At 40.0% G+C, this 26,493-nt stretch overlaps 2 protein-coding genes across 2 annotated transcripts; both read left to right on the top strand.

Annotated features, from left to right (window-relative positions):
• Positions 1-1,754: 1,754 nt before the first annotated feature.
• Positions 1,755-3,987, top strand: LOC309707370 (uncharacterized protein; the record flags this gene model as incomplete). The annotated part of the gene is made up of 3 exons (XM_082534682.1): positions 1,755-2,590; positions 2,871-3,153; positions 3,319-3,987. Exons 1-3 carry the CDS (start codon positions 2,361-2,363, stop codon positions 3,985-3,987), a joined length of 1,182 nt encoding a protein of 393 aa, XP_082390808.1. The 5' UTR covers positions 1,755-2,360.
• A 7,076-nt stretch (positions 3,988-11,063) lies between these two features.
• On the top strand, positions 11,064-26,165 carry LOC309707267 (von Willebrand factor A domain-containing protein 1-like). The gene is made up of 6 exons (XM_082534493.1): positions 11,064-11,169; positions 19,474-20,013; positions 20,150-20,428; positions 21,143-21,418; positions 21,595-21,882; positions 21,992-26,165. The coding sequence occupies exons 1-6, from the start codon at positions 11,100-11,102 to the stop codon at positions 22,009-22,011; spliced, it is 1,473 nt and encodes a 490-aa protein (XP_082390619.1). The 5' UTR covers positions 11,064-11,099; the 3' UTR covers positions 22,012-26,165.
• The last annotated feature ends 328 nt before the right edge of the window (positions 26,166-26,493 follow it).

Genomic DNA, 26,493 nt, shown 5'->3' with positions numbered 1-26,493 from the left:
TTACCAATGCTGCTGTGTTTATGTTAGCCTAACATGAATGTAGCTATGTGCAGGCGGTGGCAGATCCTTTTGCCAGCTAGTCTAACTTTTCTAACCCTCCAATGCCTTCAATACGCTTTCATCTTCGAGTCCTATTAGTGCTGAATTTCAGTTTCATAGATGCTGTGTTTGACTGCAGCATCTTCAGGAACATCTGTGCTGATATGTTTGAGGAAACAGAAACAGCTGTTTTTGACCTTCAGTTGTTCCTTGGCGCTCGTTTGCTTTTAGTAAGTGCAGGCGATGAAATGGCAAAAATCTAATGACTGGGGATATATGTCCAGTCATGAATGAAAAACAGTCAAGTCTAAATACACATTAAGATTCAAAGATTCTTTATTTAAAGAAACGTTGTAAACTTGAAAATAGTAGCGTAGGACACATGATGTAAAGTACACTCAAAAAAATGAAATTGGGTGGTTGTTACAAGATTCAAGCTTGTAATTTGAACTAAATAATTTCATGTTTCTATGGTGAACGTAATTAAATCATGTAGCATCTGCATGAAATTCAGCAACTTAATTTGTTCTTGTTGAGATGACATGATACAATCTAGTAAGAGTGGTTAGTTGCCTGAACTCATGAAATTCACAAGATCGCACAAGATGTCAAACTGCAGGAAAATCAAGTTAAGTCTGGATTGGTGGCATGATGGTTAGTGCTGTTGCTTCATAGTATGAAGGTCCTGGGTTCAAATCCACAATCTGGCTAGTTTGCACTGTGTTCTCTCTGGGTGTTCTGGTTTCTTCCCACAGTCAAAACTCATGCAGTTATTAGAGTTAGGTTAATTGGTGATTCTAAATTACCTGTCAATGTAAGTGCACATGGTTGTTTGTGATAGACTTGTGAGCTGTCCAGGGTGTACCCTACCTTGTAACCTATCACTTCAGGGTTATTTCCCAGCCCCCTTGCAACCAGGATAAAGATAGGAGGATGATAGTTGTTGTAGATCCATTCAATTTTTATGAATCTAGACTTTGTTGAACATTAGTTATTGAATAGTGTTGAAATATAGGGTGAGAAGTTCGGCCATCCGGGAGGGGCTCAGAGTAGAGCAGCTGCTGCTCCACATCGAAAGGAGCCAGCTGAGGTGGTTCGGGCATCTGACAAGGATGCCCCCTGGGCGCCTCCTGGGTGAGGTGTTCCAGGCATGTCCCACCGGGAGGAGGCCCCGGGGCAGACCCAGGACACGCTGGAGAGATTATATCTCTCGGCTGGCCTGGGAACGCCTTGGTATTCCCCCGGATAAGCTGGAGGAGGTGGCTGGGGAGAGGGAGGTCTGGGCCTCTTTGCTTAGGCTGCTGCCCCCGCGACCCGGCCCCGGATAAAGCAGATGAAGATGGATGGATAGTGTTGAAATAAAATGACAAAATTGTGAAGAATTAAAATATTCCCAGAGCTCAACTTACTTCATCTAAACATGTTTCAATCGCGTTTTATGAACACAAATGTTTATTGAATATGAAAAAGTTGTGTTGATTTAACTCAGTTGTTTAAGTTTCTGCCAAAGCAAAACATTTGTGTGCAACCAATGTCCACTATTGAATCAAATAAATCCAACATGGCCTTTTTTTCAGTAGTGATCATCGACAAATATATTTCATTCACAAACTTGTGCTTCTATTTTTTGACTAGTTTATATGAAATATGACAAAACATAATTTCATGTTATTACAGTACCTCCTGCTACCCAAAATGTTGTCTTTACAGTTTTTCTCAGTCGCTTTGGTGCATTTCTCACAACAGAATTAAACATTGCACAACAGTTAGTTCAACCACCACAACATGTAGTCGTTTTGGCACAACCCTGTGGCGGTTTCACGTTCACTGCGTCCAAAGGCAAATGCCTTTGGACATGAAGCAGTTGAGTGAGTACAAATATCTAAAGAATGGTCACGTTTGACTTCCTATTCATCACTATCTCCTTTCTTTCATCATGAATGTCACAATTATTCATACTTGTACCGGCTGAATAGTCATTGTCCTTACAACTAATAGTCTTCATTGCATTGCTTGTGTCAGTGCACTCAAAATTGCTGAACAGCTTGTCAAACGATTCATACACCCATTTTGAAAACCCTATTTTGGAGGAGTTCCCATGAAAATCTCCATAAACTACATGTCTCAGGTGAACCTTATCTCACACTAATGAAAATTGGTGTGTGTCACTCCTACTTGCAACCAATGAAAAGCCTCTCCTACCCAGTCACAGGTGAACCGCGGCACAGCATCCCCCACTCCACAAGTACATATATACTGTAATGTAAACCAACAGACAGGATTGGCATGAGGTGCATACTGAATCTACAAAACAGCAGAACATGGAACGTCAGCCTCGTGGAAGAGGAGTGAGGATCGGTGGAGGACGAGGACAAAACCGGGTGAGAAGAGGCCAACCACATAGACACGTTCCTGACGAAATCAGGGCAACACTTGTGGATCATGTGATAAACCATGGCCTCACAATGGCCGAGGCTGGTCGAAGGGTGCAGCCAAATGTTGGGAGAACTACTGTAAGTTCTATCATCCAGACATTTCGTCGGGAAAACAGGTGAGCACACCGTAATCTAGTTACAGTATGCAGCACAAACTAATTTGCTCTGCACTTTCATAGTCATACAGGAGACTTGCATTAGGACATGACCTTACAGATCCTTACACATAGACGTACTGTAACTGAAGCGCAGACTTGGCCCAGGTGTGGCATAGTGTGCTGTGGTACAATACAGTAATGCTGTAAAGAAAGGAGTTTTGAATGATAGTCCTGTGACAATCACTGTAAGCATGTTTGCGCTTACATGTGTGTGTTTTCCCATCTGCATCTCAAAAAGGACTGCCAGACAACCTAGAGGAGGTGGAAGAGGTCCACTTATGACTCCGCAGCAAGAGGAAAGAATTTGTGCAATGGTGGCTGCAAACAACGCTTTGAGACTGAGAGAAATACAAAGAACTGTCGTAAACGATGACACCATCTTCGGAAATATTCAGTCAATATCAATTTCCACCATAGACAGAGTCCTCAGACGGAATGAAATGTCCATGAAGCAATTGTACAGAGTGCCATTTGAACGGAACAGTGATCGAGTGAAGGAGCTCCGTCACCAGTATGTACAGGTAACACATGTTCGCATATGTACCTCTGTTCACTGTAACAGTTTAGGCCATGTACTCAACCTACATTTATGCATGTTACTGTAATCCTATGTACAATTCCAACTGTACAATCTGTTCTGCCAAATGCACCATTACAGACCTGTCTGATTCTCATCCTTTGTAAAGCATATCCTGGAGTTGGAGGCCAGGGAACCCCTGCACATGTTTGTATATCTTGACGAAGCGGGATTCAATCTCGCAAAAGGCAGACGGCGTGGACGGAATCACATTGGAGAAAGAGCCACCATTGATGTCCCAGGCCAACGAGGAGGGAATATTACAATGTGTGCCGCAATCTCAGAGAATGGTGTTCACACCCATATTCCTCGTATTGGTGCATACAATTCACAACACCTGTTGGCTTTTCTGGATGCTCTTCATAGGGACCTGATCCCACAAAATGGAAGGGATGATCCTGGTGACAATCGGACAATGTATGTAGTGGTTTGGGATAATGTAAGCTTCCATCACTCTGCTGTAGTCAGGCAGTGGTTTGCAGCACACGACAGGATGCTTATGGAGTTTCTTCCTCCTTACAGTCCATTCCTGAATCCAATTGAGGAGTTTTTCTCTTCCTGGAGGTGGAAGGTATATGACAGGCATCCACATACCCAAATGACCCTGCTAGCAGCTATGGATGCAGCTTGTGATGACATCACAGCAGAGTCCTGCAGAGGGTGGATTCGACACTCCAGAAGATACTTTCCCCGATGCATCGATAGAGCTGACATACGCTGTGATGTTGATGCAAATATGTGGGCAGACAGACGGGAGCGTCTAAATATCAATGATTGATATGCAGCAGTGTCTGTTTTTCAGTTTGTTTTTTTTGAGTCGTAACTACTGCAGTGAGGTTTACTGTCTAGGTGAGTTTGTTTGCTGTAAAATGTTTGATTTACTGTATTTCCCCAGTTTGCACAATGCTGTGAACAGTTTCAATTAAATATTATCAAGAGTGCATATGGAGTGTCTTGATTGTCCTTTACAATTTATGGTTTTCAACATGCCATGCATGCGGTCCGGACTTGACATGTCATTGGGAAGCACCTACAAAGACATCCGTCACAATGGGAACATGTTCAGACCATGTGATTTTGTGACCAAAGGTGCTGGTCTAATGACTTGTAATTGTGACAGCCCTGACACTTTGTTTGGTATCAGTACTTGCTTTTGATGAATGTATTGTCTGTTTTGCTCAAGGGATTTGTTGTTGATGCATTGACAACTTATTTTGGACACCTGACTTTTCTTTTTGATGGAGTGACTCACTTTTGCAAGTTATCCACCATGTTTTGCAGTTTGCACTAATTGTTTTGAGAAGTGCCTTAGTAGTGGTGGAGAGTTCAATTCTGTTGTGAGAAATGCACCAAAGCGACTGAGAAAAACTGTAAGTTGAATTTAGCATCCAATTCAATATGAACAATTTTTTGTGATATTTGATGTGTTGTATATGTCTGATTTTGAATTAAATATAGAGTTTAAATCACTAGACCGTTTTTTCTTTTGGGGAGTCTTTGGGGATTTGGGATGGCAGTGGTAAAAATATATATATAATCAATTAGATATTTTGCAAACTAAATATTAAAATGGCACACTATAATAATTAGTGCAAGTGGATTGTGATACACCACTTAGAAGCTTGAGTGTATTAGGTGTATTTCATGATGCAAAACAGTGAAGCTCTGAGGCATGAGGCGTCTTTGCACCTTGCAGCTCTTTGTCAGGTAAATGCACACAAAATCCCCCATCCACTTTCACACGTGCGTATTATACTCCTTCCATCCATCGTCACATATATATTTGTGTTCAGTTGTAGTGAAAGCTACCATTTGCAAACTCACTTTGTGGGAAATTCCAGGTTTGTCTTTTAAAGGACGTGCTGGTGATGCTGCAGGCCCGGACATGCACCAGTCAGTGGATGAACACCGAGACCAAAGGAAGGAAATCTCCATCCTTGTAACTTGTCCTTTGAGTCAGTGCCTTCTAATCAATGTCTGTAAGTGCTGCACATATTGCATTTTTCCTCTTTTTACAAGAGAGTCCTTCGGTTCAAAGCCGTCCTTGACAGCTTTCTCTGCCAGCCTTAAAACACTGAGGCAGCTCAGATGTAGATGTGCACTTCACTTTTGTTTTTCATATATATATACAGATAGATAGATATACAGATAGATAGATAGATATACAGATAGATAGATAGATATACAGATAGATATACAGATAGATAGACAGACAGACAGACAGACAGATAGATAGATAGATAACTGCTGTGATAACAAGCCCTATTAATTGTGCTGAAGAGGCAGAGGTCTGACTCAAATTAATCAATATCAATCAGCAGAGCACATAAACACATTTAATAAAACGTCTGTTTGATCATGCACCGTCCTGCTTTGTTTAGTACAACACCGAGAACAAAGTGCTGGTAGTTTTTGATCAAATCCAGATAAAATATCTTCATGCCACAGGCGCCAACAGAATTTATAATACAGCATGCACAGCTTATAGCACTGGGTTAGGTAGAGTATAAATCTTGGAGACACACATGTAACATGAGGAGCTAATGTCCTCATTATCATGCACATAATTATTAAAATGAAAGTAAGGCTGCGGCAGTGATTTAGTATAAAACTGTAAGGATTATAACTGGAATCCCAAACCATGCTCCCTGAGCACTGGCAGCACTGTGAGGTACTATTGAAGAATCAAAAGTTATGCTAAATAATGCAGTGGAGTAAAAGTGCATCATTTACATCTTAAAAGCATTACAGTAAATCTAAGCTGTGGTTATTGTCCTGCATTGCTAAATGCAGAGCAGATGAAGGAATGTCTGTAACTGAAGTAAAGCACAAAGTGCAACAACATCAGGGCCAACAGCTGTTGAGATGTTTTCACCGGGACCATCACAGCGAGCCGTCTCACTGATATTAGCATGCCTAAAATGTGAAGCAGGGTAAGCCATCTGTCGTGATCTGTGTGATCTATAGGTTTTGATGATGGGGTTGTTTTAATTTATTTATTCTTTTTATTCACTTTTCCCCACTCTTGTATTCTAGTTTTTCTTCTAACGTTTTTTTTTCCTTTGTAAGTGTGACTTTCCCCTGCCTCTGTGTTTTGTGGTTCCTGTTCTGGTTGTTTCCTGTTTTATTTTGATAGTCCATGAGATAGTCTCACTGTTGCTTTCATTTTTATTCACACTTTGTAAATGTCTTAATTAGTTGCAGCCGCATCTTGTTCCCCTCCTGTTTCCACTTCCGTGATTACCTCATATATATATATATATATATATATATATATATATATATATATATATATATATATATATATATATAGTCCAGCGCTTCCCTTTAGTGTTTGTCTTAGTGTCTGTTTATCTTCCTGATTGTTTCCTGGATTTGTTATTTCTTTGTGTATTTTTGGATGAGTGTTTGGGGGGGGGGTTTGTTACTTTCTGCCTGCTTTCTGGAGTTGCACATTTTGTCCCTTAACCTGAAAATCCAACATTTGAATTGTAATTACCAGAAACATTCAAAAGCCAGTGAAAACTGATTAGATTTCTGACACACAGGTTAGAAACGTTTCTAACAATATTTCCTGAATTAAACCCAAGTATACATGTGAAATATCCACAACAAACTGAAAAGAAAAGTTTAAATGTGAAAAAGTGTTCAAGGACGACAAAATGTCACATCTCTTCCCATTTACATAGTAGACTATATCTAAATAAAGAACACACACACACCGTGCGTGTGTGTGTGTGTGTGTGTGTGTGTGTGTGTGTAATGTTTGAATTCAATTAGGAAGGGTCTGGTGAGTTCAAGAGTGTGGAGTCACACTGGATTTCCAGCTTCATACATTGTGGCCTCAAATATTTAACATGAAATGAGTGGGGAGGAGAGCCAGAGAAAATTTAGACAAGAGTAACATTACAAAGCTGCAAAAGAAATTCACATTTTTGAGTCAGACTTCAAACATTTGGGGTTTAGAGTTACCGAGTGCTTCTTTAAAGGAAATTATTTGTTTTCACTTGTTTTCTACGTAAGTGAGCAGTAACCCTTCTTGAAAGTCATTTTTAAAAATTGCCATGTTATTTGCACTAGCGGTTTATACAATTGATTGTTTGGGGGAAACTGTATAAATTCTTGAAGGATATTTACATGTGTGCTTATGTTGTTCTGACCTGTGGAATTGTTTTTAATTTTCATTTTTTTTACAGGAGTAAAAAGGTAGATGTGATGTCTGATTAATGGCATATACACATGCAAGATGCTAATCGGCCATTAAGATTTCTTATTGTATAATTGATATCTGACAGCACGTGTATCTGTATAATCTTTTGGAAGTTTAGCTAGCTATGTTCTATTGTTGTGATATCAACTTTTTCCCCCTCAATTTGCCTGTGAGGAAGCATTTGCTCAAAATTATTATCTGAATGCACTGTTATACCAAACATATTTGCTTTTCAAAGATGAGCTCTATAGATTCTCTATAGACAATGTCAAAGCTGCCAAAGGGGGGAGTAGGAGAAAGGATATAACAAAAGGTTACAGCACAATGGGTCGCAACTGCTTCACCTTTAAGAAAAAAAAAACCAACATACAAAAACAAAAAACTTACACCTGGGACATAAGCATATGACAAAAAATAAAAGATGTTTTATTCAACATGTGTCTGTCCAACAATATTAAAGTCTGCCTGCCAGCGCCTCTTAGCCTTATTAACTATAATTGAATTATTGTTTAATCCAGTGATGTCAAACATGTACTACACCAAAGGTCCCACTGGGTGACTTTGCAAAGTGTAAAAATTGCAGAGTGGCAAAAATTTGTTATTTTGTTAAAAATGGATTGTCATGAGTGATTGCGCAAAGTGCTGTAGTCTGATCTAGACATCTCATGATTATAGCCTTTCAAATTAACAATACATAGCCAATACATAACCTAATGAAAGTAGTTTGATCAAGCAGAAGCAAAACAAAATAAGTATCATGCTATACTGCTAGAATGGGTCTACATTGCTGAGCTTTTTCTGAAACCAGATAACCTGGGAGTGACATCACTTATGAGTTCCGACACAACTACACATCAGGTTGATGCATGCCATAACAACATGAATGGTGTGAGAGGGATGTAGGGATAAAAAGAATTTCCGGTTACTACGTAAGTTGGGACGTAGATCTCCTGCAGAAGTCTAAATTAAGCTTAACTTGGGATGCTGTGACGCTTAAACCGGAAGTAGCCTACTCAGGCACACATTTCCATCCCAGAGACTGACAGACACCACGAAACTGCACTTTCGAGGACATGGTTCACGTCATGGTTATATATAAATAGCAATTTCCCTCTCTCTCTCTCTCATACACACATCCATACAGTATGTATCGAGACAGAATAAAAATGTTTCCTCTTTAAAACATTATCTTTCCGTCTTTGGATTCCACCCACCACATAGGAATTAATATTGTCATGTTTGAGCTATTTCTCTACAGCAGCTTCATCCTGGCAGCGTGCTCACACAGGGCAGTGTCTCAACAGGCCACATTCAGCCGGTGCTTTCCATTTATTGATCCTTATCTGGTTACAAGGGTACACATTCACACACGGGGGGCAGGAAACTTATCTGAGAGAAACATGTGAACTGGCCTTCGCTTTAATTTTCTTATGATCCCGTCACGGTCTTTCTGTCTCTGAAAGTGGAGTTCAATTTTGTGGTCAGCTAAGGGGGCTAACAAAAAAAAGACAAATAAACTGTAGATCACATCATCCAGCGTTTGTTAATTTGCAGAGAAAACAGGTGAGCGCATTTTCTTGCAACCAGCGCGGACACAAGAAAATGCTTATGATTAGCATTTCAGGACATGGCTGCTGATTTGGACTATGCCAGAATACGTGATGACCTTTGGACCTGGTTATGAACAGAGGTGGGACCAAGTCATTGTTTTGCAAGTCTCAAGTAAGTCTCAAGTCTTTATCCTCAAGTCTCAAGTCAAGTCTCAAGTAATGTCAGGCAAGTCAGAGTCGAGTCTCAAGTCACTGGTGTAAAAGTCCGAGTCAAGTCACAAGTCTGAAACTTTGAATTTCAAGTCCTTTCGAGTCTTTAAAAAAAAAAAAACGAAAAAATAATGTTGCAGTTATGCTAAATGTAAATATTAGACCATGTAATTTTAAAATCTGTGTTTTTCTCAACACATGACAAAATAGTGAACTTAGAAAATATACACAAATTGTGAAATTGCACCTCTTTAAAATGCAGCTCAATTAAACCTAGCTCCTAGAATAATTTTCACCGACAGTTCTGAGATAAGCTGCATGTTATTCTTGGATGCGGTTGTAGGACCAGCTTTAAAATCGCATGACAAAAATATCATACACATTAAAAAAACTGTATCACCAACGTAGCCTGGACAACATTTGCTAGTTAGATGAAGTCAGCTATCTCATCTTAGCATATTTATATGCATATTTATAATCATACGGTTCTTGGAGTGAGTGCATACACTCATGAAGTTTAGTAACTTCAGGTCACTGCAACAAGCCCAGGTACAGTTTACCGACGGATGGGTGCAGGACCTTGAAATGCACCGTGTAGAACGAAAGACCATCGTACGTATCATAAGTTTACCAGTCTCACAAATTGTCGTCATAAATACACATTCGTTAACCGTTTATTAATAGGACCTTTGAGCTCAACGGTAATTAATTAGCAGTGGAAATAATTTCTGGTACCCATCACAGAAATGTAGCAGTGACAATAATACTGTATGCTGTAATCGTACTGGGCAATTAGTGATACAAAAAACCTGTTTTATCCTGTGAATAAAAGTATATGTTTTTCTCAATGTACCATAATAACAGAAGCGAAACGCAATATTGTGTCAGGACAATTCACTATTTATGCACAATAAATAAAGGAGCATAGCGCGACAATTTCTGTTCAGCGCCAGACTTGCTTGTAACCTATATCACCAATTATGTTAAGAAAAATGACGCATTAACTACTAAAAAACACTGACCTTCGTGTAAATGCTTGGAGCAGACTAACCTGTGAGCTGGAGTGTTCTGGGACGTTATATTTGATCTTTGAATGGCTGCAATCCAGGCCATCCGTCGCGTCTTTGTTACTTCGGAAACATGGCTTGAACAATTTCTCTTCAACGACGTAATCCGATAACAACCGATCTCTTTACCCGTCGGCTTCCCGTGGCTGTCATGCGACCAGCTATTGCAGTTAATAATACAACGGCTTCTTGACATTTTTGTGTTTCTTTTTATCACTGTATAACTGATTTTAATTGAAAGCCTGCGTGCGCTAGTACCGCTTGCCACGAGTTCCCAGAATCCTTTGCGGTTCTACCCGTGAATGACGTCACATTTTCAATCTCTATATAATATGCATGTTAAATTTTATATTTGGGGTAAAATATCAAGTCTTTTCAAGTAAACCGGTTCAAGTCCAATTCAAGTCCCAAGTCATTGGTGTAAAAGTCCAAGTCAAGTCACAAGTCTTAGAACATTTTTTCAAGTCAAGTCTAAAGTCATAAAATTAATGACTCGAGTCTGACTCGAGTCCAAGTCATGTGACTCGAGTCCACACCTCTGGTTATGAAAGCTATAAAAGACCAAAGTCCAGAAAAAAAAACCTAAGGCTTAATTTCACTGCTCTGCAGCTGGTGGAAGAATAGTCTAAAGTAAGCTTTTCTCTGCTAAGGAGATACGATGTCCGACACCTTGTCCTGAGACAGGAGTGCGCATGACGCAGGTGATCGCTGAAGCTTTCAGCCGTGAGAGCTGCACACACCTCCGCAGACCGAAGGAGCACGGAAGGCGCTGTAACCAGATCCCGAGTCTGTTATTTCACCTGCCCGTGCTGTTTCTAAACACATTCATGTATTTTGAGGTCGATCGGGAAGGATGAAGAGCGTTTTTCTTCACTACGTTTTTTTCTGGGTGACGTTACAACTGATTGCTGTACCTGCCACAGGTGAGTCGCTGACTTCGGGATACCACACCGATACGATGGGAAGGTATGACGCCGAGTGAAAGATAAACAGCAGCACGCAGGTATAATCCACAAGCTGAAAGCTGGCAGTGGCATTTTAGATCCAGAATAGGAAAACATAACTTTTTAAAAAATCGAATTGTGGGCGGAAAGCGCGTTTTAAAAAATTCTTACAATGAGTTCAATGTTTTGTTTTAATGTGTGTTGAGTTGTTTCGCAGGCATTTCATGAGTAGCAGACCAGGAATCATTTCCACATGCAGTCTGGTTTGAACAAGCTGTCACACGGATGGCGTGTCCCAGGGAATTTAGTGGTTTATTGCATAACAATGTTTTATTACTTTTTAATTTAGGAGCCCGTAAAGAAAAACGATATAATCAGTATAATTATCTATAATAATCATAACGGTTTCTAAAGGCTGTCTGCAATGTCACTATAAAGAACAGAGTTTTATTTTTTTTTTAGGAAACCTTTAATCAACTAAAAAACTTTTAGTACTCAAAACATTCAGTGTAATAGTACTAAGTGCTTGCTCTCCATCATAGTTGAGACATACATATTGTATTTGTACACCTATAGATAAGTTAAAGGCTTTCAAATGAAATAAGATGCACTGATGTAACCAATAATGTGATTCTGATAAGGGGCTTTTCCCCTTGATGAAGTCCAGGTGGCTTTAACTGGACTAAAGTTGTTTTTGAGCCTTGCTGTGGAACAAATTATTATTTTTAGTGATATTTAAATTCACCAAGCAATGGAAATGTATGACACCAGCCAACGTGGATGTCAGCCATGTTGAAGAAACTAATGCAAGCTTTAAGTGTCTTGACTGGCCGCTCTATAGAGCCAGGAGAAGTGTGGGCGTTTTTAAAAATTGATGGGTTTTGGAGCTTTTCCTTTCTGCTGCACTTCTGATGCTGCTGGAAAGAGTCTGTCTGACTCCTGAGCTGCAGCCAATAAATCCAAACTTTAGACAAAGTTAAAGAAAAATAACAGTTGGAAAAATGGTAAATCAAACAAACACATTCATAAAACTGTAAAGAAAAAAACAAAGTCAAACAAACGGGTAAACTCCATGTTCTTATAGTTCAACATAATCAGTATAATATTAGTACATGTCTGTGCTTTAGGAATATTTAGCCTGATTGTGCTGTTGGCCATCACACTGAGAAAAGTAGATGTATAGGTTGTTGAGGTACTAAAATGGGCCATTTTAACCCGTTGCTAGGTGGTTGCTAGGCATTTATAATTAAACTTTTGTGGATAAAAAAGATTTTTTTTTAATAGCTGTGAAATTAAGATGAGGCTTTCTTAAGGCATTGTAGGTGCATGGAGGCTAAAAACAGATCATTTTAGCCTGTTATTAAATGGTTGCCAGGCAACATATTAGTATCATAATATATTGTGCATAACTCTGCTTTATGTTATTGTTGGGAAATAAAAGCGATACAATGCTTTAGTGAGACGTTATAGGTTCGTAAATGCTAAGAATGCGTCATTGTTGCATGTTGCTAAGTGGTTGCTAAGCAGTGTGAGGACATCACAACATCTGATATTCACAAAAACCTTCCTAAATATACCTTTCTGCCAAATTTGGCTGCTCCAATCACTGTTGAAGATAAAGTTGCTGACAAACACACCACTGAAACAAGCCCCTCCCCTCAAGGCAGCTTTCTTCTGATTGTCTGCCTATTGCAAACAGTTGGGCAGGGCTTCTGTGCTCAAGGTGGTGAGCTTCTTAATTCATTCAGTAAAAGGACTAGATGCTACAATCCCTGATACGGCATTGCTTCGAATCGAGAAAGTCTTGAGGGATGGCTGTTATGAGGAAAGGCAGCCCAGAAACTTTACCAGGGGGACGCATTGTTGTGTGCCTCAGCTTCACAGGGTGTTTTGTTTTTTACCCAAGCTAATCTGCCATTTTTACCGTTTACCTTCCTTTGTTAGCTTTAGGGATTAGAGATCTGATCTAGATTATCATATTACAATTTAGGAGACATCATCAGTAGTGGACCTTGGATTCATCGGGTGTGCCAAGGAGGCCGTGCCAGGGTTGATCAGGCCCCAGAGTGTGTCAATGGTTTATGTTAATTTTTTATTTCTTTACTACTTTCTTCTGTTTAGTTTTCTACAATTTATTTTCTTCTATCAATTCACTACAACTGAGAAGTAATACTTACCTCTTTAATATTTATGGAACCTCACTTATTCAAAGGTATAGAAAAGATGATAGAGAGAGGACAAAAGAGACAAGATAGGAGAGAGCAGAGCAGAGAGGAGAGCCGGAAGGGGGGGGGGGGGGCACCTGATCTGGCGTCCCACACCTCCCCGCCGGATCGGGCTGTACGCTCGACCTCCCCACTGCCTCCCAGAAAAGGGAAGAAGCAGAAGGGAGAAGAGCGGAACATTTTTCCATTTCTTTTTTCTCTTTCATTCCTCCTTTAGGTTTCACTACCATGAGGTTAACTGCACGGCTCCCAAGAGGACCTGGGGTCAACCAGCAAAATTTTTAGTGTTAGGTTTTCTACCCTTTTGTCACCCTCTACTGAGGCAGGCCCACCACAGGTTGATCAATCCTGGGCGTGTGTCTCACGGTTAGCTGGCTGCCTTAGCTGCCCAAGTGATGTCAGCCCTCTTTAGCCATAGCCGGTGACTGGTCCTCTCAGCAGTGTTAGCTAGTTCTCTTATAGCCTGCTGTTGCGCCTGTCCTCTGATTCCAATCTCTCTAAGCAGTTTTGCTGTTGCATTGTTAACAAAGCCCCTGCACCCCACTTCCAATGGGCGCTCCTTGATCTTGCAGCCTCTGTCCTCTGCCTGTCCTTTCCAAAAAAAAAGTCTATTAGACTCCATTCCCCAGATTTCACTCCATGTGAGTTTCCTCTTTTCCACACACTCCCAATCCATCCAGCGACCCTGCTCGGCCAGCGCTACAGCTCTGGCATGTCTTACTGTTTCCTCCTGTCGACGCACCTCCTCCACCACCATTTTTTTGACGTTCCATTACAGATGTCTGTTGCCACAGAACCAAACTTGTCAGTGTTTTCTCTCCATTTCAAGTCATTACAGCAGGCCAGTCAAACAAACTGGAGGCTCTTACTGCATTTGAACCACAAATATGGGAGTGGTAAGAATCATCGTGTGTGTGCGTGCGTGCGTGCGTGCGTGATGTCATGTCCACGTTGCTCACAAGCTGTTCGTCATATTACAGTGTTTTCCCCAACTACAGGGAAAGTGGTTCCTGGAGGTTCTCATTGAAATTGATTGTAAAAGAAAAAAGTGCTACACCAAAAACCCACCAAGATATTGCTTTGGTTGCCAGCAGATTACCATGTTGCCAGTAGTTTTTCCATGTTTTCCTGCAATTATTTGCTAACTACTACCCCAGAGGTAATACATCATGGTAAAGGAAAATGGAGACACTTCACCTTCAAAGCAAAAGCTGTGCTTCAGTGCTACACCCAGCATTTTTCAAAATGTGGAACTTTTATTTTGAAGGCAAAGCGCCTCCAGTCTCCCTTCAGCTCAGAGCTGTCAACGGTTTCCATTCAGACTGTGACCGCAGCACTATGCTAGCAATCAAAGCAATTACAAGCAAGCTTTTTTCCAACTGGTTAGAGAATACATATTGTTCCCTAGCAACAGGCGGTTGCCAGGGGGTCACTGACTGGTTAACAGGTCTGTGCGATTGGGACTTCAGCAATCACTTTTCTGTTGAACACCATCAACTTGAAGCAATCACTCAAGTGTTACAATTTTTTCCCTCCTGACCAGTGGTTGCCAGATGGTTGCGTAGGCATGTAGGCTGGAGCCTTAAGAAACTCCTGTGGGGAGCTTTATTTCCGGTGTCCTATTCGCGCCTTGTTTACGGTCCAAAACAAGTTTAGCAAATGAATGAATCAAGCGGCGATTTACATTTCTATATATGTCTTGGGCATTTACCCAATATATCTGTAAATGATGTTCATCGACTTGTCGATATTTTTCCCCCGCGCCTCAGAGCAAAAGAGAAAAGGTATTCAAATTTTATATTTCTCAGTATCTATAAACAGCTGTCCCTCGTTTATCGCGGGTGTTATGTTCTAAAAATAACCAGCGATAGGTGAAATCAAGTAGCCAATTTTATTTTTTGACGGTGCAAAACGTTTCGCGGACATACAGTACTGCACTTCAGAGTCACACTGCTAGCGATCGATGCAGCGATTCTGTACTGTACAGGAGAGACGTCACGGAGGAGATCGTCTGCAGCGATCAGGAAGCAGGACACAATGTGATGTAAAAAAAAAGAAGCATGCAAACGTGCACTAAAAAATCTGCGAAACAGCAGGTGAAAGGTGAACCACGTTATTAGCGAGGGACCGCTGTAATTTTGAAGGTAAGTCACAACATACCCTTTGTAAATACTAATGCATAGAAACCGTTACCAGCAATCATTCATTTTTTGTGTGGCTTTTTTTCACGGTTTGTTAACATGCTGTGTAGGTGTGTACTTGACTAGCTGATATCGACATAACGGGGGAAACATCTGGTTTGACTATTGTTCACCTGTAGTGTGAATGCTGAACATTTGCCTATTTAAATCATAAGACCAGTCACTATACAGAGATGTGCTTCTGAATGTGGACGATGTGTCTTCTGATTCTGTAATGCAGTTCTGCTTGTTTTGAGCGATGTAAACAACTGATCGATCTAAACTCCTTAAACGTCAAAATTGATCATTAGATATTTTTTTTATGACACAACAGTGGTGAGTGTTCCCACCTTCTGCTCTTTGTAACTTAACGCGATCTTTCCGTTTTCGAGTTTTGGACATGATTTTGGAGTATATCTTCGCAGTAGCGATTGACCGCAAAGTAAAGCTACCGGAAATGTACAACCCTACATCCGGTCTCAAACCAGGAAGCTAGCATTTTCTCGTGCACAGGGTCTACTGGCATGCGTTGTGCGACACTATCTGTTTTGTTTTGGGTTTTTTTTGTTTGTTTGTTTGTTTGTTTGTTTTGGGGGGGTTTTCTTGCTTGGGCCATGCAACAAAAGTTTCCCACTGTATCAAGCGACTCACACGGTGTGACGTACCTTCGCATGACCGTGTGGAATGACAGGAAGCGGACGCTCATGGTACACATGAAGACCGTGAGGGCTGCAAAAAGTCATGGCATACAGGCAGATTGCAAGTGTGCTCAATGTTGACAAGGACATAGTCAAAGCTGTGGTCCTTACAGATGGCTACATCTAATTAAAAGTAAATATTTGACCTGATTAGCTGTGTTTGAGATCTGGAAAGCAAACATGGAATGAGAGCAAGTTTTAATCAAAATGAGGTTTTTCGTTTACTGCCTGAAAAGCTGAAGAGCATTGCACGAATAGTGTGTAAAATATTTTAGATCATGATGAGTTTAGAAAGTAGCCTTTGTTGATTCTTCTCTGACATGAACCGGGTACTGTGCCATCTGTCTGTTGGACTCACAGGGAGCATATCTGTCACTGATCCGTGCAGCACCGCGTCATGGCATATGGCACCGGCACAGCTCGAAGCCAATTATATGACAGATGATTCGCTCAAATCTCTCACACACATTTGCATGCATTTCTCCTCTGAGGAATGCACCGAGATGTACAACTTCTGTACATCTCAACAAGCAAGTCCAATCTCCCCTCATCTTTCTGTCTCACTTTTGGTCTTTTTTTCCATCCTTATGACTTCTCCCTTCTGACACAGTGTACATTTGTCACAGTGCTTTCACTTTATCAAAGTTTCTGCCCTTCCCTCTAAAAGTTATTACTGTTTCATTAACAAACCTCAGATATATGAGGGATAAATAGACTTAACTCTATTTGGGTAGAATCACCTTCTGTCCAAACTGTGCTAAGAACCAATGTCAGTCTATTTGCAACAGATGTGATATATTACAAATATAGAGCATTTTGTGAACCACAGGCATGAATTTAGGAGAAATCACATGCAGAGAGAGCACAATAGTTTGTCAGAGCAGATAAGTGGCTCAATCATTAACTGGATGCAGGCAGGATGGTGCTTGTAGTTAGGATTGATTTTTTTTCTTGTTTAAAATTATCCCAGTAAGACACCTGTTTGATGACAAAATTCGCCACAATTGCTTCTCAGAAGCAAAGCAACCAATATGTGTTTGTCCAAGTCGAGAGATCCTATAGAAACTGGATGTATATTCCCTTTTTCTCACCGCATTGGTTCTTCTTCTTCTCCTCTTTTTTCCCCTGATTTATCTGCAGTGTAAACCCATCTCCACTTTCATATAATAAATCTCCTTCTGTGACCAATCCTGTTGGTTCCTTGCTATTATAAATCCTCTGCGATCGCTGCACCTGAAGTGTTCTAGGTGAAATGTTTTTTCTGACGTGTGTTGGAAGCAGCAGAGAGGATTGTTCTCAGTTATGCATGAAATAAGACACCTCATATACGCCAACTCCATGTCATACTTTATATCAATGCCTCCCCGCGGACAGTAACTGCACCTGTGACAATGATACGATCTGCTTTGTATGGGTTACATGAAAGCAGTGTCGCTTTTTTATTTGACACTAATAGAGTCATGATGGCGTCATTTGTCACTGCCAAGATTTTAAACTTTCTCTCAGGAGGAAGAGCCAACCTTTTAAGACACAATTTTTTTGGAACATTTTATATTAAAACTAAAAATTTATCTGCCTGAGCTGTCATTCAACCTGCACAAATTATGCTAATATTGCTTTTATTGCTAATATTTTTTTTAAATATAGTGTCATTTCATGTCATTTCATCAAATGCTTCCCATTTGACCATCTCAGATTTGTCTGAAAAGATTCCAGGAGAAGCAGAGAAACGGTTTTACGTCCCTTCTGTCACTGTTTTCTGAATAAATATTTCAAGGAATGAAGGTTCATTTTCTTCCTTTTGTGATTCTGACTATTTTCAGAGGAATGTTTTTGTTTGCATGTTAACCTAATAAACAGTGTGACCTATGAATCATTAAAGCATTAAAAATACTCCTAACTTGAGGTCAACCAGTGTTGTCTACACATAACAGACAACTTAGTAAAGAACCCATTTTAAACAATATCTTTAGGCTCTTTGATACTAGCAGCCTGTCACGTAAACAGAATTTATTTGTGTTACTTTAGATGCATTTATGAAAAATTTAAAAAATGACCCAGTTTCACAGGTATAAAATTGTATTTTCAATTAGATGATCCCCAAAGAAAGCTGAAAAGTAGATGTACTTTAAAAAAAAAAAAATTAAAACTGGCAGTTCCTAAGAAAAACTAGATCACTTCGATTTAAAGTAGCTTAACAACTACTGGAATCATTGGCATAAAATTTGTCAAATTGTTTGAAACCCTGAGGTAATGCTTTCTTCTTCTTGCCTCAGACTCAAAGCTGAGTCTGTGCCATCAGCCTCAGCTGTGTTTAATATTTTGAGCTGACAGTCAATTGATTCCTTGATATCTCGATGAGTTGAAGTCGGCATGTTGCGTTTAATGAAATGTGAGGTGTTAGATGTAATAAAGAACCCGCACACATTTATCATCCGTGACGCTTTGATTATGTTGTCTTTAACTTTAGAGATTTGTTGTTTACAGGCCTTAACTAATTAGATTCGCCATCACTGCTCTCTGTGGCATTCATCGATGCAGCAGAGACACACAAAAACAACCAGCTAATGAACATATTGGAGCTAAAAACCGAAACACTTGATTAGTAAAGATGAAAACTAGAGCTATAAATATTTCTATAAAATATGGGAAGGATTTTGATTCAGTTTTGATTCAGGTAACACAAACATAGTGTTATGCACTTCTGTGCGATGTTTAATTAAACAGTCTTATTGATAATATAATGCCTATAATATATTTTCCTTAACAAGCTTGCTCTCATGGCTCTGTTGAGTGCATTCACAAGAAGATCCAAATGTACACATGGGAAATGTAGTCCAAAACTTAAAAAACACTTCAGTTAACTGTGATGATTCTACAAGCAAAAGTAAAAATCAACAAAAGACACAAAGCAGGGAAGCAGAGGATGACTCGAGGGATAAAGGCACTGATTATCTAAGAAAGAAGGAGTAGAGCACACAAAATGAATACCCAGGAAAGCAGCATAACAAATTTAAACAGGTAAGAACATAAATAAATGGTGAAGGAAGTGCATCAGGTTTAGTTAATGAACCAAATAACTAAATATGATACAGCTACTACTTGTTTGAATTCTCTATGATGGAGGATCATTGCCACATGTTGAAAATAACCTTCCAGTTTTCCTCCTCTTCTGTGTAGTGCTGAACTGCTGTGAGGGGGACATTCTCCTTTTGCTGGACTCCTCGGGAAGTATAGCAAACTATGAATTCTCTCGTCTGTTGTTCTTCGCCGCCGACTTGCTGCGTCCATTTTCACTGGGCCGTGGGCACGTGAGAGTGGGGTTGCTGCAGGTGGGCACCGACCCTCACCTGGAGTTCGGCCTCGACGTCCACAGCAATCAGGAGAGTCTGCAGTCGGCCATGCAGGGCATCAGGCAGCTGAAAGGAGACACCAACACTGAGGCGGCGCTCGGCGTTGCCCACGAGCTGCTGACGGAGACGGATGTGAAAGTGCCAAAGATTCTCCTGTGGCTGACTGACGGAGTGCAGCCTGGTGACGTGGACAGACCAATGTCAGAGCTGAAGACGCGGGGAGTCTCCGTGTTAATAGTGTCAACTGTACATGGGAACTACCAGGTGCTAAAACGTGTGGTGACACCTCCGCTGGACTCTCACTTATACTCTGTGGACATAGACAACATTGACATCATCACAGAGGACCTGAGGAAGGCCATGATAGGTGTGCATTTGTGTGTTTGAAATGCAGTATGCGGTCTATTGTAGACTCAGCAGATGGTTAATGACGTTCAATTCCAGAATTATTTTCTCCAGTTTCGTGTTTAATGCCTGCCTCCCCTCTCTTATCTCATCTGTAGAAATCATTCGTGCTGAACGGCTGCGTGTGGTTGATTTGACCTCCCACAGCGCTGTGTTGCAGTGGCGCCCTGTTCTGAGTGAAAACAGTAGTTATTATGAACTCTGGTATAAGTCTGTGAGCAAACCAGGTCGTGAGATTAGACGTACTTTAACGGGAGACTCCAGCAGGGCAGAGCTGAAAAATCTGCAGCCTGACACGACCTACACAGCGTCCCTCCGCCCAGAGTCCAACCAGGCAGTGTTTAATACACTCACCGTAACCTTCACTACTTTTCCTGGTAAAAAACATTTAATGGGAAAATTCTCTTTTAATGCATGTGATTCTATAATACAGTGATGCTTCCCTAAAATGAAAAATAATTGAAGAGCTTGGTAGAAATCACTGGCATATCTTTCACCAAAGGCACCAGTTAAGGAGCTTTGGCTCTTTTCTCATAATCTTACTTAGACAATGTTCACAGAGTAATTGTTAAGTGGTTTTTATTCAGATTTCAGATGTTATTATGTTGCTTTTATTTAGGTTTCCATGCAAGTCTGAAGCTATTTACTGCTGTATTTTTGAAGTTTGCAGCTCTGAAGATGAATTTTTATAATAATAAATAATAAATAAGATTTATATAGTGCCTTACAAGAAACCCATCGTCAAAAGCCAAAGGACTTGGTCAATATGTGGCATTTGAACTCTCCAAAAGTTGATTCTGTTCATCTGGACGTAGTGTTTTCAGTTGGAGAAATGTTTCGTCACTCATCCAAGTGACTTCTTCAGTCTCAGCAGACTGCAGGTTTCCCCAACCTTATAAACAGCGTTTAAGCCCAGTATATTACAATACCCCATTTTACTCATTCAGTTGTAGTTTGAAGCATGCTAGGGTTTCTACAGGAAGTTAAAACTGATACTACCAGTGTTTTAGCACCAAAAGTTAAAATTGAATCCTGAAAGCCATCTTCTCACCTGCTGCTGTGTGTGTCCCTTCTTCTTGTGCACTCCTCAGATGTTTTAAGCCCAGCAGTGGTCCACCTGTCAGATCATGGTCCTCATCAGATCCATGTAAGCTGGGGTCCTCTGCAGCTGGCTCGGGTACAGCAATACACAGTGGAGTACGGAGCTATTCCCAGTTCACATGTCCGCACTGTGACCTTACCCAGGCAGAAAAATTCAACCTTACTGACCGGCCTGGAGCCGGGCACTCAGTACCTGGTTACAGTCACTGCTCTGCAGGTGGATGGAAAAGAAAGAGCTATGTCTGTGAGAGCCTGCACACTGGCAGGTACTGATATTCCTTCTTCTTCCAGTTCAGTCCCATCTCTGCACTGGAAGCTGACATTTAGAAGTTGATACTTAAAGGCTCTTTTGTTGTTTTTAAATAATTGCTATTTGTAGATTCTGTATCAGCCTTACTTATTACCAGGCTGCTTAAATCTTTGCCTCTGTTCCCTCTTGCAGAAGCTCTGCCTGCTCTGATTGACCTTCAGCTGGAACCAGTAAAACGACGGGACTTGGGGGTGGAGGAGATGCAAGTAAAGTGGCAAGCCAGTCAGGGAGGATTAAGAGGCTACTGGATCAAATGGGAGACAGAAAACCCCCACAGCACCACCTCTTCAATGTACCTACCTCCTAGCTCCCGTTCAACGCAGCTCACCCATCTTGCACCAAACAGTCGAGTGTGTGTGTCCCCCATCTACAGCTCGGGCCGAGGAGACGGGCTGTGCTGCACTGCCACGACTCACAGAGGTTAGCTGGGCTAATTATCACCACTTGCATGTTTCCCTCTGCAATTGTGGTCATGCAGAAGGTTAAAGGAAGTGCAAATTTATGTTTTTCTGTCTCTTTTCTCTGATAGATTCCAGACAGTGGGGTTAACAACCAGTCTAAACCAATCAGGCAGCCAAAGCAAACCACTCAAGCACTAAATAAGTTGGATGCAAATATTTCATCTTGAAATTAATTCTAGTGTGAGGGAAAGGTTTTTTCAACAACTCCACCACCAACAAAGATGAACAAATACACATGCCACGTACTTAAATCTTTTTTCCAGGCAATGCGGGAAGACAATATGCCACATCAGCAGTGTTGGGCAAGTTACTATGAAAAAGTAATTAATTATAGTTACTAGTTACTACTTCAAAAAAAGTAACGGAGTTAGTAACTGAGTTACAATATTCTAAAAGTAATTCATTACTTGAAAAGTAACTATTGCGTTACTTTAAAAAAATGTTTAACCCTCTGGGGTCCAGGGTATAATTGGCCATTTTTAACTACTTTTGATTTTCCCTCCACATTTTACCTTTAAAAACTATTTACTTTGCCTTGTTTGGTCTCATTCTTTTCAGCACAACCTCACGTGTCTAAATTTGCAGTCCTGTTTTCATTTTGACATACTGTATTAACACAATTGATCTAAAATCAGACAAAAACATAAAATCAGAGTAGAAAAAGTTATATTTGTACTGTAACAACCACAAACATGTTTAATGAATCATATTTCAGAACTTTAAATGCAAATATAAATTGTCAATTTTAAAATCCTATGCACAAGTTTTGCAAACAACAAAGTTATTTGCATCCATTTACTTTTTACCTTGATTTTTTTAAAAATAACCATTTCAAACTATTTACAGAACAATCAGCTGTTCTGCATTCAATAAGATGCCACACAAATTATTTGTGCCACTCCAAAACAATAATTTCTGTCCACTATAAAGGAGAACATCACAGCCTGATACCTGCAGGCCTGACAGCAGCAGGTGTATCACTCCTTTTTCTACCTGGAGACAGCAGTCGCCTCATTGTTCTGACACACGACACAAAACTATCCACAACACTACACACTAACTACACAAGACAACACATTAACTACACACTCCAAACACGCTAAACTTCACAAATCTCTCACATCTCAAAACTCTCTCTCTCCCCCTCTCTCTCTCTCTCTCTCGCCGTCACTCCTGAAACTTCCCGGTTTTGTTTTGTTTTTTTGTTACTCTCTGCTTATGTCTGCATAAGCAGAGAGCGCTTGCTAGCGCTGTCCTTAGACAGTAAACGTGATGAAACTATTGAGGAAAAAACGCCACGTATATATTGTTTATCGTGACTCTGGTTTTGCGTGGCCTATCAACACAATTTACAAACTGGTATATATCACCTTGTTGCTTTGTCTTTAAGTGGTCATGTGATTGGCTTACCACGACTACTTTATTCTTCCTCAGTCAAACAGCAGCACTCTTGCAGGTGTTGTAGACAGTGATCGTGATTATCGTCCGCGGGAGCGCGCGCAGCTGCTTAAAGCTGTAGCATCCAGATTACTTACAGCTACTTTCGGCAACTGATATAAAATGCGGTAAGCTGAACACAGCTTCAACTGCCTGTTTGTTGAAAAATAGTAACGGACCGCATTTTCTTGTTAGTAACTGTAACGGCGTTGTAACGATAGGAATAGTAATTAGATTACTCGTTACTGAAAAAAGTAACGCCGTTACTTGTAACGCCGTTATTCCCATCACTGCACATGAGTAATCCAAGGAGCTTGAAAAGAAAGCAAATAGACTCCTTTAAGTTGTAGTTGCTTTCCTTTCCAAGCTCCTCAGATTACTATGACCATGCTGACTGAGAACCTACACAGACATGCCACATGAGTTTATCCATATCAGTCAGAGGTATCAGTCACAGATACATTCACGTACACACACTCACATACAGTTGTGCTCAGATGTTTACATACATGTCATGTTCATTTAGGACTTTTAATCATTTCTATGAACTGTTCTTTTTCCAGGGTGGAATGATTAAACACAATACACCTTTTAATGGCTTTAAAAAGTCAAGAACTGAGTGCACAAGCTTGAAATTATTTTGGATTTTCTTTAATCCACACAGGGTCAAAAGTATACATACACCCTCACTCATATTCTGTTGTTTTTCTACCCAAGTTGAAACTTGAAAATAAACAACGACAACCACTTTCAATGTGTGTTTGGGATCATTGTTCTCTTGAAACAGCAAGTTTCATCTCTCCAACTACTGATTGGAGGTGAATTTAGGGTAGTTGTCTTTCTTGATTATTCCATCCACATTGTGTAATGTTGCAGTACCACTGCTATCAAAACATCCCAGAGCATTATGTTACCACCAACATACTTGAAAGCTTCACCTTTACTTCTTCAAATTTACCTCTTGTCATTGTGGCCAAATAGCTCAAACTTTGTCTCGTTTAACCATCAGAAGCTACAAATTTTCCATTTTTTTCCTTTGTTGGCACTGCTCAGTCCATGGTGATGTAAAACGAGTTTCCCTGTGGACAGTGATGCTGATGTTTCAGCAGATTCAGTGTCATTACATGTTTACTCTCTTCTGAGAGTGACAGGTTGCCAACGTCTGAAAGATGACCCAAAGTGGAGACACATCTGAATAACTTGTACTTATGCACAACTTTTTGAGCTTGTGATCTTGGAATCTGCATTTGTTTGGAAATGGCTCCAAGAGGCCCTCCTAACTTCTGTAAATCTACAGTTCTCCTTAGAGTTCCTTGGTCTTTGCCATTGTTCTGAGTATTGGTCAATCCAATGACTGCTGTCAAACAATCCTTTTTATACTGATGAAGAGAAACTCATCTGTATGTATATTTCTGACCCTGTGCAGATTAGAGAAAAACCTAAATAAATTCAAACTTGAGCATCCAGTTCTTGTTCTGTCAAGTCATTAAAGATGAATGCTGTACAATCACTCCACCCTGGAGAAAGAGCAGTTAAAAGAAATCGTTCAAAGCTCAAAACTACCACGGCATTCATGCCCACAGTGAGTGAATGTAAACTTCTGACCACAACTGTCGACAGCATTGAGAGCTAGTATGATAGTTAGTGAAGTGAGTGCACTTTTGTTCATTTGAAATAAGCTCTTGTTTTTCTTAAAAGTATATTCAACAATTTTAGTCTTCTGTTTGTAAATTAGTTACTTTTTGGGTTATTTTTAAGTAGAATCTGAATGGAGATTTGGTTACAGTGCCTGGAGCAAGATCTGTTTTTATGATCAGCTGGAGAAGTCGCCAGTGAAAGCATGCTTGCAGTGAAATGAAGAACTTAAGTGCCCCATTCATCTGTGACCTGAGCAGCTGAACTACCCTGATAATCAGGCTGAGATGCATTTTGTTTTCTCTTCCTTACTCAAGATGCAGGCATCAATTCAGGTCGGTAACAAGACTGGAGCTTCTGTGAAAGTCTTTACACAGCTCAGCTAAAACTTGAAACCACTTTACTGCATTATTTTACCATTTAATGATGGCTACATTTACAAATGCACTTGGATTTTTTTTTTTTTAAAACACATATTAAATCATTCTAATAAAGTTTGAGAAATTTTAAATAAAAGGTAGAGGATTGTGATCTCAGCTGAAATTTTGTAATCCGTGAAAACTTTCTCTGGCAGATGATCAGAAACTGTTTAGTTTCGTTACTTTAACAGGGCTGTAGCTTTGTTTGGCAAAATCACCCGTTCATTTTAGGATTTCATTTAAAAAAAAAACAAAACACACACACACACATTAGGAGATGTGTCAGAGCATTTTTCATCATCTTTCTTTAGTTACATGGTTTATTATATCAAACCAGTTCAACATGTTCTGATCATGAATGAGTCAGAAAGTGTTACCGAACAGACGATATACAGTCAATATTTTATATTTTCCTTTCTCTGATGGACACACTCATCTCACAGTTGAATGTGTCTCCACGTTATCATAAGTGATGTGTATATAAAAATGTTTTTAAAGCTGATGGGATTAAATTTGATACTTGTAAATTATGAAGATGATAGTTGTATTTTTAGCCTCCAAAGGTGCTGATCAGACATATGTAGGCTACTGTGAATATTTTTTTTTTTTTTTTTTTTTGAATGTGCTGACATTGTATGTAACGCTACTAAATTTACTTACAGTTTTGTCTACTAACTAATGCTGTACAGAGTAAATAAACATTTGTTTAAAAAATGAATTAAATAAATAGAAACTATGCTGTTTTGTCTTGTGTGTTGTATTTGGTTTGTTTAAGGCGCCATCTAGTGGTCATTAGCTGTAATCAAGAGGCTACTTTCACCCGCTCAGTCTTTATGCCAGATGACCTTCCTGACGCAGCCCTACAGATACTGAGATACTGAAAACTAAGTAAATGGGGAAACTTCCTGTTCTCTTGTCATAATGCACTCATTTAGGATGAGTAGAAGTGATGTTCTGCTTCATAAATAAGTAACTCATGCGTTCACAAAGGGGATAAAGATGTTAACTGGAGCACTGATTTGATCCCTCGATGCAATGCAGAATGCATTTTGTCGTTGCACATCTCACATTTCAGAAAC

This window comes from Aulonocara stuartgranti, assembly GCF_965226115.1.
Source record: "Aulonocara stuartgranti genome assembly, chromosome: 5".
Taxonomy (NCBI): Eukaryota; Metazoa; Chordata; class Actinopteri; order Cichliformes; family Cichlidae; genus Aulonocara; species Aulonocara stuartgranti.
The sequence above is the reverse complement of the archived record's forward strand: the minus strand, read 5'-3'. Positions and strand labels throughout refer to the sequence as shown.

Coding starts and splice junctions, on each gene's coding strand:
- LOC309707267 (XM_082534493.1), top strand. CDS start 11,100: ATGAAGAGCGTTTTTCTTCACTACGTTTTTTTCTGGGTGACGTTACAA. Junction 21,419..21,594: donor GAGAGCCTGCACACTGGCAG/GTACTGATATTC, acceptor TCCCTCTTGCAG/AAGCTCTGCCTGCTCTGATT. Junction 21,883..21,991: donor CACTGCCACGACTCACAGAG/GTTAGCTGGGCT, acceptor TTTCTCTGATAG/ATTCCAGACAGTGGGGTTAA.